Raw genomic sequence first — 13,120 nt, 5'->3', positions numbered from 1 at the left:
ATTGTTACTGTGGTGTTCCTAAGTTCTACGCCCTTTCAGAAAACAGAGCCAGAAAATTAGGAAATTGTGTGTTTGTGAGTGAGAGACAGAGAGAGAGTTTGTGTGTGTGTGTGTGTGTGTGTGTGTGATGAGTGCATATTGGTACCTCTAATTCAAATACAACATCACATAGTCCTTTCTGTCTTTTCCCCTACTCTATACTTGTATCACTCATCTCCCACAGTGAGAACGCTGGTTCTCCACATCAGTATAATTATTCTATCCTATACTACACCTCAAATAGTTTCAGATTTTAACACCAATTCTAGTATTGAATTGTTGTTATTAACACTATTTCAGTTAGTTTTCTATGCTCTACATGATGATGTGTCAGCCATTCATTTCCTTAAGTAATTTTTGAATTCAGAATAGCAAATGCCTTCCATCTTTGGTCCATAATTAAGAGTAATTCAGATGTCATACAGCCTTGCCCTTAGAGATCTAGATCTAATTCCCCAGCCTACATGGAGGGCCAAAGATTTCTCCCTTTTGCTTCTGCAAGATCCTGGTGACTTATTTCATTGGAAATAATTCTGAACACACTGCACCCTGGCAAGGAGACTCACAGCCTTTCAAGATTCCCCCAAATGGCCAGGCACAGTGGCTCATGCCTGTAATCCCAGCACCCTGGGAGGCCAAGGCGGGTCGATCACTTTCGCCAGCCTGAACAACATAGCAAAACCCTGTCTCTACAAAAATAGAAAAATTATCTGAGCATGGTAGCATGCACTTGTAGTCCCAGCTAATCAGGAGGCTGAAGCATGAGAATCGCTTGAGCCCAGGAGGCAGAGGCTACAGTGAGTTGAGATCATGCCACTGCACTCCAAACTGGGCCACAAAGTGAGACTCTGCCTTAACAACAACAAAAAAATCCCCCTAAATAATCTCTTGTAGAGATTTCACAAACCAGGCATATTTTCTGACAACTTCCCAGGAATTATGGTAGAGGGAATAACAGTGCAAATTCACAGTTTTCACAAACACAGTAAGCATCACTAACTCAAAAGAGCCCCAGCCACACCTCATTGTGGCATTTCTTTATTGGTCTTTCAGCCCATCCCAGTATCATGCTCTCCTTCCCACTTTTTTCTCCTCTTCCTTCCCTCTCCTTTCTCCATTTAGGATCAAAATGCACCATTCTTCTCTCTGTCAAGCAGAGCAAGCTTTTCCTCTGAAGCTTTGTTCAAGACATTCTTAGAACAAAGACAGCCTTCTTCCTAAGAGAAATTACAGTGAATAAAACTTCCTCTGCCTTATTACACATATAAGGGTTGGGATCTTTTTAAAGCTTGGTCAGTTGGAAGAAGCTACAAAGTAGTAGCTGCAAAATTCCCTGAAGAGGTGTTTCTCCATTGGTTCAGCTAATGTCCCTCAGGGCCAGGTCACCAGATGGCTCAAGCTGCCTAGGCTCTTTCTACTTCTGGACTCCCCAGCTTCCAGAGCCACCTCCTCAAGTCCTCATGACCTCTACTGTTCTCCCATCATCACAGACAACGGGACTCATCCAAACTTCCTCCAGCTAAGCAGCAACCATCCCACGCTCCCTCCCAGCACATTAGGTGGGCCAGATAAGTAGTTTCTCTAGTTCTGTGCTCTTCCAACTTATATAATTGCATTGATTATTCCTCGATTACTTCTTAGGAGAATTCAGACAGAGGCCAAGTCAGCTACTAAAATACCTATGCCCTTTGTCCTTCTGAGATGCAGTAGGAAACTACATGCCAGGGTACTTCCACATTTCATGTTACTGAGCTGCTCCCCTAAACCCGACGGGGCCTGGTTCTAGGCCCAGGTGCCCAGCAAGCCCTGTGCTCCCTTCTATCATGGCTTTTCTCTCCCAGAGCTGGTCAACTCCAGGGCTTAAAGCAAGCAAGCCAATGTCAGTACAAAGAAGATGTGCAGTGAAGTGCTGCCCACATGGGGGTCAGGACCAACACTTAGGCCTTCTGCCATGTCATCTTGGTCAAGTTCCCTAAACTCAAGTTATTTGAACAGGAATGCAAATTGGGTGAGAATAAGGGTCTGGAGACCAGTGTACCTGGGTTCATACCCTGGCTCCATTACTTGCCAATACCATATGCATGAGGCTTAACTTCTAGTCTGTCTGTTTCTTCATGTGTAAAATGGAACTTATAATAGCATTGACATCTTAGGGCTGCTTTGAGTTAATCTGATAAACTAATGTATGTAAAATGCTTACAAATGGCCTTGTTTATAGTACTTAAAAAATATTTGACATTTTAGGCTGGGCACGGTGGCTCACACCTATTTTCCCAGCAATTTGGGAGGCTGAGGTGGATTTCTTGAGACAAGGAGTTTGAGACAAGCCTGGCCAACATGGTGAAACCCAGTCTCTAGTGAAAATACAAAAAATTAGCCAGGCATGGTGGTGCACGCCTGTAATCCCAGCTACTCAGGAGGCTGAAACACGAGAAATTACTTGGGAGGTAGCGGTTGCAGTGAGCTGAGAATGCGCCACTGCACTCCAGCCTGGGTAACAAAACAAGGCCCTGTCTGGAAAAAAAAAAAAAAAACCCAATATTTTATATGTACATGTATTCCTACACACATTTGTAAATACATATAAAAAGTCCGTCAAGACATACTTCTTAGAATGGCTGAATAAAAAAAGATTTTTAAATTTGACAATAGCAAGCGTTGGTGAGGAAGTGGAGCAACTGAAACTCCCAGACATTGCTCATGGAAATGTAAAATATACAGCCCTTTGAACAATAGTTTGGCAGTTTCTGAAAAAGTTAAACATATATTTAGCATACTTATCATAGGATCCAGCAATCCCATTCTTATTCCTTCAAGAGAAATGAAAGCATACATCCACACAAAGAATGTTCATAGTAGTTTTATTCATAATAGCAAAAAACTGGAAAGAACCCAGGTGTTTATCAATAAGCAAATGGATAAACAAATTCTGGAACATCCTTTCAATGGGACACTTTACTCAGCAGAAGAAGGGATTAATTACTAATACATGCAATGACACAAATGAATCCCAAAAGCATTTTTTTTTAAAGATAAGGTCTCGCTCTGTTACTCAGGCTGGAGTGCAGTGCCACAATCATGGTTTACTGCAGCCTCAATCTCTCAAGCTCAAGGAATCCTCCCACCTGAGCCTCCCAAGTAGCTGGGACTACAAGCATGCACCACCACACTGGGCTAATTTTTTAATTTTTTGTAGAGACAGATCTCACTATGTTGTCCAGGCTGGTCTTGAACTACTGAGCTCCAGCAATCCTCCATTACAGGTGTGAGCCATTGCACCCAGCCTCAAAAGCATTATGTTAAGGGAAAGAAGCCAGACACAAAAGGCTGCATACTGTAGGATTCCATTTATAGGACATTCTGGAAACAGCAAAACAATAGAAACAGAAAGCAGATGATTGGTTGACAAGGGGTGGAGATAGGGAGGAACTGATTATAAACTGGTATGAGGGAACACATTAGAGTGATGAAAATACTTCACATCTTGATTGTCCATATGGTTTCGTTCTGTGTCCCCACAAGAATCTCATCTCAAACTGTAAACCCCATAATCCCCACATATTGAGGGAGGGACGTGGTGGGAGGTGACTGATTCCATGGGAGTGGTTTCCCCCATGCTGTTCTCGTGATGTTAAGTTCTCATGAGATCTGATGGTTTTATAAGTGCTCGGAAGTTCCTCCTCCATTCCTCTCTCTCCTGCCACCTTGTGAAGAAGGTGCCTACTTCCTCTTCCACCATGATCATTTCCTGAGGCCTCCCCAGCCATGAGGAACTGTGAGACAATTAAACCACTTTCCTTTATTAATTACCCAGTCTCAGGTATTTCTTTATAGCAGTTTGAGACCAGACTAATTCAACTGTGATGGTGGATACATGACTGAATATGACTGTCAAAACTCAAAGAACTGCACACCTAAGAAAGGTAAATTATATCTTAATAACTTGATGTTAAAAGCTATTAACAGCTGTTACCTATGAGAAAACAGAACTAAGTAGGGTGGATGATTAAACGATACTTTTTTTTTCTACTTAAACATATTGTACTGCTGGAACTTTTCTAACAAGCAAATAATTTAGGTACTTGACAATAATTTCATTAAAGTTTTAAATAATAATAATATCTGCCGGGCGCGGTGGCTCAAGCCTGTAATCCCAGCACTTTGGGAGGCCGAGGCGGGTGGATCACGAGGTCAAGAGATCGAGACCATCCTGGTCAACATGGTGAAACCCCGTCTCTACTAAAAATACAAAAAATTAGCTGGGCATGGTGGCGCGTGCCTGTAATCCCAGCTACTCAGGAGGCTGAGGCAGGAGAATTGCCTGAACCCAGGAGGCGGAGGCTGCGGTGAGCCGAGATCGTGCCATTGCACTCCAGCCTGGGTAACAAGAGCGAAACTCCGTCTCAAAAAAAAATAAATAAATAAAAATAAATAAATAAATAAATAGTAATAATATCTATCTTGAAGGGCTGTTGTGAGATCCAAATGACATTATGTGAAAAGCATACAGCACAATGTATGAACTCAGACAGACGCAGACAGACACATAGATACATAGATAGTTACAGGTAGAGCGAATTTGTTACCTTCCTCTCACCTCCCACCTCCCCTATTCTCTTCACTCCCCCATCCTCACCCTCCCTGGCCCCTTAATGGCCCACATATTCTGAAATGACAAGGTACAAAGGCCAAAGGGCCAGTGAGGGTGACAGCCATGACTTACCTCAGTGACAAACAGTGTGCGAGGGTCGATGATATCCAAGAAGTGCCTGAAGCGGCCATAGAAGGATGTCTGAAGAAGAGGATGAGAGAGAAGAGTAAAAGGATCAGCTGCTATACACCCTACTCCAGACACTGGGGAACCCCACTCACAGCTCTCCTTTATGATTGGGGTCCCCCAGTCCCCAGAACTCCCCATGTGGGTGATAAATGCCAATGAGGCCTCAAAAATCCGAAGACAGCTCCTAGGGTTGACAGTTTTCCAAAGTCAACTCAGAGAGACCACTGAGATACTCAGGGACAGGCCCATCTGCTCTTCCAGGTGCCTCCCATTTTCCCCCTTCTCTCCCAATGCCCTGAGATTTATTCTGAGCCCTTTAGAAGCTCCCAAGCATCCCTGGACATGCAGGCTGAAGGTGAGGCTTGGTCCCCAGACCCCTTGCCTTGCTCAGGACTTCAAGTGATACAGTGTCCTACCTGCCCCACACAGGGTTCCTCCCCAAGGTCCAGCTCTGCCCCCAGGGAGAGATCCCCAAGCACAGCTCAAGCTTGAAAGCACCAAGCTCACAACCCTCAGGTCATCCTTCACCCATAGCCATGTAGCTGCCGAGGTACAGGACAAGGAGCAGCTCCCTCAACCTTGCCCCAGAGCAGGAACCATAGAAAAGAAGGGCTTTGTGCTAAGTGCGGCTACAGGCATTAGAGCACAATGAAAGGAAACCAAGCAACTGGGCTGCTGGGCCTTCTGTCCTGGGGACTAAGCCAGCTGGGCAAAGCCGAGCTCAAGGGGAAGATGGAGGGTGCCAAGCTCAGGGATGAAGGGGAAGCTGCAATCGCTGGGCATTCATGCCTCACTACACTCTGGGCTCTGCCCCAAATTCCTCCCTGGAGCCCCACAACTCGCCAAGCACCATCCTTTGCAGAGTGGAGAAAACAGAAGCCTCCACATTCTCTCCCCTTATTTAGTAGGACACTAGACTCTGCAGTCAATTCCTATTCCTTTCCCTTCCCAATAAAGACCCTGCAATGGGCTCCAGGTCACCTCAAAGTCCCCCAACACAAGAGTTCTTATCCCACCTCCATTTCTCTTCCACCATGGCACCCCTGCATGAAGCAACCTCTAACCCCTAATGCCACCACTTCCCAGGTGCTGTGTGTCACAAACCAGATCAAGCTTCAATCCATTCCTAACAGAAACAGCTGCCTCTCTAACCTCTTATAATCCAGACAACCTGGACCATTTCCCCATTTAAGACATACATAGGGGAGGCTCACAATGCTGTCCTGGCAAAATTTCACCCTTAAGAAGGTTGTCTAAGGAAACAATCCAAGATGTTCAAAGATGTGGTCAGGTGGATACACCAAGATGTTCACTGCTGTATTATTTACAAAGGTGGATGGTTAAATAAATGACGGCCCATTCATATGACCGAATACTATGCAGCCTTTAAAACTATGTTTTCAAACATTTATGACATGGAATAATGCTTAAATTTTATGAAATGCATATAAGCAGTGTGATTCCAACTCAATAAACAAGCAGATAAACAGAGCTAGACAGATACTAAGTGAAAAGCAAAAAGACGAAATGACATCTACTTCCTGGTCCACTAACAGGGACCAGGGTTCTTTACGAAAGGAGCTGATTTGAAGGCTGGAGAAGGGAGGGTACAAGATGAAACTGGTACATTTTGTTGCACCAGAAAGTAATGAAGTCTTACCCCCCAAAAATGATGGGGACATGTTAAAAGGATCAATGAAGGGCAGGTGGCACAGTGTTTTCTTCCAAATGTGATAATCTGAGAAGTCCACAGCATCACATAATATTCCAAAGGGACTGAATCTAATCATGAGAAAACATAACAAACCCAAATTGAGGGACATTCCATAAATTAACTGGTTTTGCCCTTCAAATACGTCAATGTCATAAAGACAAAGAAAGACTGAGAATGAGACAGTTTTACATTAAAGAAACTAAAGAGAGAACTAGATGCATTTTGTGACTTGGGATTGGATCCTGGAGTAGCGGGGGGAATGATCTCAAGAGCATTACTGAGACAAATGACAAAAGTGCAATATGGGCCATAGGTTAATAAAAGCGGTGTAACCATGTTAAATCTCCTGAATGTAATTACTACATTGTGGTTATATAAGAGAATGTCCTTATTCTTAAGAAATACATGCTGGGCCAAGCACGATGGCTCACGCCTGTAATTCCAGCACTTTGGGAGGCCAAGGCGGGCGGATCACCTGAGGTCAGGGGTTCGAGACCAGCCTTGCCAACAGGGTGAAACCCCTTCTCCACTAAAAATACAAAATTTAGCCAGGTGCAGTGGCGTGTGCCTGTAATCCCAGCTACTTGGGAGGCTGAGGCAAGAGAATCACTTGAACCTGGGAGATGGAGGTTGCAGAGAGCCAAGATCGCACCATGGCACTCCAGTCTGGGCAACAAAGCAAGACTCCGTCTCAAAAAAAANAAAAAAAAAAAAAAAAAGGAGATATAGCTGATGTATTAGGAAATGAATGAATACAGCCTATTCATAAATAGTTGAAGAAAAATAACATGTAAAAATACAAACCAGCCATAAAATCTGGACATGTAGGTACTATAATTTCATTTATTTACAGATTAAAGATGTCCTGATGATATCATGTATATTTGTTACGTGTCCAGACTTTATGATTACCTGTAGACAAAGAGAATAATAAAGGAAATGTGATAAGATGCTAAAAACTGGTTGTCTAGGCAAAGGGTATAGGGAAGTTTTCCTTTTACTTCTTGAAACATTTATGTAAGACTGAAAGTGTTCCAAAATAAAAAGGTAAAAATTGTATTTTCAAAAAAGCTAAATGAAAATACACTAAAATACTAACAGAGATTGCCTCTGGGTAATAGGCTTATATACGATTTATATTTCCAAGTCTGTAAATTGCTTTTGAAATAAAAAAATCAATATTATACATAATACACAGAAATGATACTATATTTAAAAATATATATTTAGACCAAAATGCAAGCTGGTCACAGAGGCTTGCTCCTATAATCCCAGCTACTTGGGAGGCTGAATGATAGGATCACTTGAGCCCAGGAGTTTGAGATCAGCCTGGGCAACACAGTGAGACCCCATATCTAACAAAAAAATTTTGAAAATTAGCCAGGCATGGTGGTTAAGTAGTCCCAGCTACTTAGGAGGCTGAGGTATGAGGACCACTTCAGCCTAGAAGTTCAAGGCTGCAGTGAGCCAGGATTATGCCACTGCATTCCAGCCTGGGTGACACAGCAAGTGCCTGTCTCCAAAAATATTATAAAATAAAAGCCAGGCATGGTGGCACACCTATAATCCCAGCACTTTCGGAGGCTGAGATGGGTGGACCACTTGAGGTATGGAGTTCGAGACCAGCCTGACCAAGATGGTAAAACCCTATCTCTACTAAAAGAAAAATACAAAAATTAGCTGGGCATGGTGGTGGGCACCTGTAGTCCCAGCTACTCGAGAGGCTGAGGCAGGAGAATTATTTGAACCCAGGAGGTGGAGGTTCCAGTGAGCCGAGACCGTGCCATTGCACTCCAGTCTGGGCAACAGAGTGAGACTCTGTCTCAAAAAATAAAAATAAATAAATAAATAAAGTAAAATATGAACTCATATTTTAAGTATTACACTTGATTATGAGCTCCTGAAGGACATGGGCTACTGAATGCCCTTCCTTATCCTCTCTGGTTTCAAGTCTCCTTACATATCTTAAAAGAAGGGTCTCCTGCCACAGGAATGCATGAGTGGGCTGATGAGCAGCCAAAGGCCTCAAGGCTTCTGGGTGTGGTAGAGGTAGGCTGGGCTTTGAAGGGAGGACAGGATTAGGAAAGGATAGCAGTATGACAGCTAGTGGTCCAAGGAGGGAAGAGGATGAGCAGGGGCAGAGGAGAGAACCTGCAAGGAGAATGGCCTGAGCAAAGCAACTTCTTGAAGATGGTCCAGCAGAAACTTCAGCCTCTGACTTGTCCTGCAGTTGGCACGGTCTTCATCCTGTCCCAGCCCTGCCAGCCTTCTTGTGTCACTTTCAACCACAGCTACTGGGGGAGACTCCCAGATAAAGCACTTTGCTCCACAGATATCTAGAAACTCCTAATGAGCTAGGCTCAGGGGATACCAAATGAACAAGGCTTTAAAGAGCTCAGAGCCCATCAAGACAGACTAATAACTATAAACAAATAAATAAATAACTACAAAACACTGATCAGAGCTTAAATGATGCATCACAAAGTGTACTGGGGACACACAGAGTTCTTCTTATGTCTTCCTAGTGTGAGTCAAGGAGGTATCCCAGTGGAGCTGGGACCAGGGGGTGGATGAGTTTACCTAACAGAGGAGGGTAAATGCAAGAGGATGAAGGCATGAAGCTTAGGATCAGAAGCTGCACCAGACTTCTGTGGTCTCTTCATTCATTCACCATTCAACCCAGTACCAAGGGGGCCTACTGTGTGCCCAGCACCGTGCTAAGTCCTGGAGGTAGCAAGGCTGACCGACTATAGGGAAATGAGGAAGAGCATCCACAGATGATGCCTAGCTTTCTAGTGAGACATGAATGTTTGTTAACCAGAATAGGGACAGCAAGAAGCATACAGATTAAGTGGGAGGAAGATAAAAACTCTGTATTGATTATATTAGTCTGAGATATTTAAAGGGCCTTCCGGATGTAATTTTTCAGCAAACACTTGGACTGAGATTCAAGAAAGAGATTCTGAGTTGGAAATGTCAGGCACAGACTGGCCTAAGACCCATCCCTCTACCCACTATAAAGACAACAAACCTATAGTCTGACAAAGTCAGATTTACTGACTCACTCAACTAAGAAGGGCACACAGCAGAGGAATTATGGGGTACCTTGCCAAACAAAGAAAAAAATATTTAGCATAGAATTTGATTTAAGGAAGGTAGAGTAAAATTTAAATGAAGCAGTGCTTCAACAGGTTCCAAGGAAAGCAAGACTGTGTGGAAAGGAGTCAACATAGGTCTGGACCAATGACTCATAGTCTTATTTCCTTAAAAACTATAAAGTTAAGAGTAATGAGAAATGTTGTGACCAGGAACCCCTCATTTGCAGCTATGGGTCGAGTCTCTGAGTCGAGTCTCTAAATTAGACTTCCAAAGGAGCAAGGAATTTTTGTTTTTGAGACAGAGTCTCACTTTGTCACTCAGGCTGGAGTGCAGTGGCATGACACAGCAGAGTGACTTAGGCCTGCCAATCAAGAGGTGGACGGTTCATTCCTAATGATATGCTTGAAACAGCAAAGTTCCTGGCAGTCTAGGACCTTACAGAGTGAGACAGGAGTATGAAAGGGGTGGTTACTGGAAGGTTGTTCCCGTACTTTATAGTTCTTGTGAGAAACACTGTTTCTTTGCAGCTGGCTGTGTCTGTCCTCGCTGCCAGATGAATGGCAAGGAAGGTTTTTACTTTCTCAGTCGCAGTTCATTTTCATTTTCTCAATCGTCTAAAATGTAGAGCCTCCCTCCCAAATTCAGCCATCTTTACCCAATCACACAATCAGTGGATGATTTTCCTCCCCTTTTTCTTTGCAGGAAGAATGAGTCAGCCAAGTGATTGAAAGGTGAGTCAGCTAATTCTCAGCAGGAGCCTGCGGCCTGCAGCAGCAGCTGCCTTCCCACCTCCACCAGCCAGCTCTCTCCCATCTGCAGGCCCCCCAGGGAGACCAGGCCTTGGGAGCGGCAGCTGAGGACAAAAATCCCAGAGGCTGACACTGACCCCCAACTACACACACCAGACCTCCAAATTACTACTCTTCAGGATTAAGAATAATATACTCACTGAACCTACAGCCCAAAGCAGAAAGGCTGCGCCAGCCCAGTAGTCCTGAATCAGCTGCACCCTGAACCACCTGGGTACTTCAAAAACCAGGCCATACACCCACGGATTCTGATTCTATTGCTCTGGGGGTGGCCTCCAGGCATCAATGTCTATTTTAAAACTTGCCCAGTGTGACTCTTGGAAATGATGACCCCTCTTCACTGCACAAACCAGCCCAAGAGCAGCACTAGAAAAAACTCAGTGTCTCGGCTATAGGAAGAAAATGATTAAAATACATAACTACCTGCAGGGTACTGTGATTTTAGAACTTTATTTCAAGCAAACTATGAGAAATTTCCCCCTTGCCTCTCAACTCTCAGCCCACACAAACCTTCCAACCTTGAAGTGAAGAAACCATTTTTCTGCCCAGCAAGCTCTCCATGCCCCAGAGGCAGCCATGTGGAACCAGCCTGCTCTGCTCACCTAGGCCTTGGTCCCCAGCACGCTCATACCCCAAGTCATCTAAGCAGATAAATTAGACTTCCATAGGAGCAAGGAATTTTTGTTTTTGAGACAGAGTCTCACTTTGTCACTCAGGCTGGAGTGCGGTGGCATGACACAGCTCACCACAACCGCTGGTGATTCTGGACTCAGGTGATTCTCCCACCTCAGCCTCTGGAGTAGCTAGGACTACAGGCATGTGTCACCTCACAGGGCTAATTTTTATATTTTTTGTAGAGACAGGGTTTCACCATGTTGCCTGGGCTTGTCTCAAACTTCTGGGATCAAGTGATCTGCTCATCTCCGCCTCTCAAAGTGCTGGGATTACAAGCATGAGCCATCACACCTTGCCGGAAGTTGTTAAAAAAACTTCTTTCCTTCTTTCTTTTTTTGAGACAGGGTCTCATTCTGTTGCCCAGCTGAAGTGCAGCTGTGTGATCATAGCTCACTCCAGCTTCAGACTTCTGGGTTCAAAGGATCCTCCTGCCCCAGCCTCCCAAGTAGCTGGGACTACAGGGCATGCTACCACGCTCAGCTGGTTTTCAAAATTTTTGTAGACATGGGGTCTCACTATATCGTCCAGGATGGTCTCAAGTTCCTGGCCTCAAGCAATCCTCCTGTGTTGGCCTCCCAAAGTGATGGGATTACAGGCATGAGCCACTGCATCTGGACAATTTTTTTTTTTTTTGAGATGGAATTTTGCTCTTGTTGCCCAGGCTGGAGTGCAATGGTACGATCTCAGCTCACTGCAACTTCCGTCTCTCATGTCCAAGCAATTCTCCTGCTTCAGCCTCCTGAGTAGCTGGGATTACAGGTGCCTGCCACTACACCCAGCTAATTTTTTATATTTTTAGTAGAGATGGGGTTTCACCATGTTGGCCAGGCTGGTCTCAAACTCCTGGCATCAAGTGATTTGCCCGCCTTAGCCTCCCAAAGTGCCAAAGTGCTGGGATTACAAGCATGAGACACCATGCCTGGCCCTGGACAACAATTTATAAATGGACTGAAACACAAATGGAAGAAAGTATGTGTGTTTGTTTCCTGTCCTGAGGCCCCAACTTGGTAAACATGGTGTCTGGGCCAGAAGGGAAAACAGTGAGTTCAGGAGAGGAAATAAGCAGAAAAGGAAAAGGAAAAGAAGCAAAGTAGCTCTCAGAGGTTCCCTGGGTGCTGCGTTGTCATCTCCTCCCTTTGACTAGGCACTTGGGGTAGTAGTTAAATGCACAAGGAACAAAGGAACATGCTAACCACTATCACAGAGATGCCGTCAGCTACACTGAGACGGAGGGAATTCTACAGGGACAAACAACCATTTCTTCAACAAATATAAAGAGAAAAGAGGAAGACAGAACTAACAGATTAAAAGATACAAAAAAGGCCAGGTGCAGTGGCTCATGCCTATAATCTCAGAACTTTGGGAGGTGGAGGCGAGTGGATCACCTGAGGTCAGAAGTTTGAGACCAGCCTGGCCAACATGGCGAAACCCCATCTCTACTAAAAATACAAAAATTAGCTGGGTGGGGTGGCATATACCTGCAATCCCAGCTACTCAGGAGGCTAAGACAGGAGGATCAATTGAACCTCGGAGGCGGAGATTACAGTGAGCTGACATCACACCACTGTACTCCTGCCTGGGTGACAGAGAGAGACTCTGTCTTCAAAAAAATAAATAAAAGATACAAAAGAGAGATACTCAAAGGTAATCATATGTGGGGCTTATGGGATCCTGATTCAAACAAACCAACTACAAATAAATTATGTGATGATCAAGGAAATATAAATAGTGACTGGTTACTTGATGATATTAAGAATTAATGGGCCAGGCACAGTGGCTCATTTACATGCCTGTAAATCCCAGCATTTTGGGAAGCTGAGGCAGAAGAATCATTAGAGGTCAGGAGTTTGATACCAGCCTGGGCAAAATAGCAAGACACCTGTCTCTACAAAAAATATATATATATTGGCCGGGCACGGTGGCTCAAGCCTGTAATCCCAGCACTTTGGGAGGCCGAGGCGGGTGGATCACGAGGTCAAGAGATCGAGACCATCCTGGTCAACA

At 44.4% G+C, this 13,120-nt stretch overlaps 1 protein-coding gene across 6 annotated transcripts in view; it reads right to left on the bottom strand.

The window, feature by feature from the left end:
* The window catches only part of SFXN5 (sideroflexin 5), a 129,130-nt gene that overhangs the window by 110,307 nt on the left and 5,703 nt on the right, over nucleotides 1–13,120 (bottom strand). For 5 of the 6 annotated variants that reach the window (XM_017521955.2, XM_017521956.1, XM_037736120.1 and 2 more), the window contains exon 2: nucleotides 4,763–4,831. In XM_017521955.2, the coding sequence (XP_017377444.1) occupies nucleotides 4,763–4,831 (69 nt within the window). Of the gene's footprint in view, nucleotides 1–4,762; nucleotides 4,832–5,235; nucleotides 5,416–13,120 lie in introns of those variants that run through there. The other variant, XM_037736117.1, reaches the window with a different exon arrangement.

Source organism: Cebus imitator, unplaced genomic scaffold (assembly GCF_001604975.1).
Source record: "Cebus imitator isolate Cc_AM_T3 unplaced genomic scaffold, Cebus_imitator-1.0 Scaffold23, whole genome shotgun sequence".
Lineage (NCBI taxonomy): Eukaryota > Metazoa > Chordata > Mammalia > Primates > Cebidae > Cebus > Cebus imitator.
This window is presented reverse-complemented; position numbering and strand designations above follow the sequence as displayed.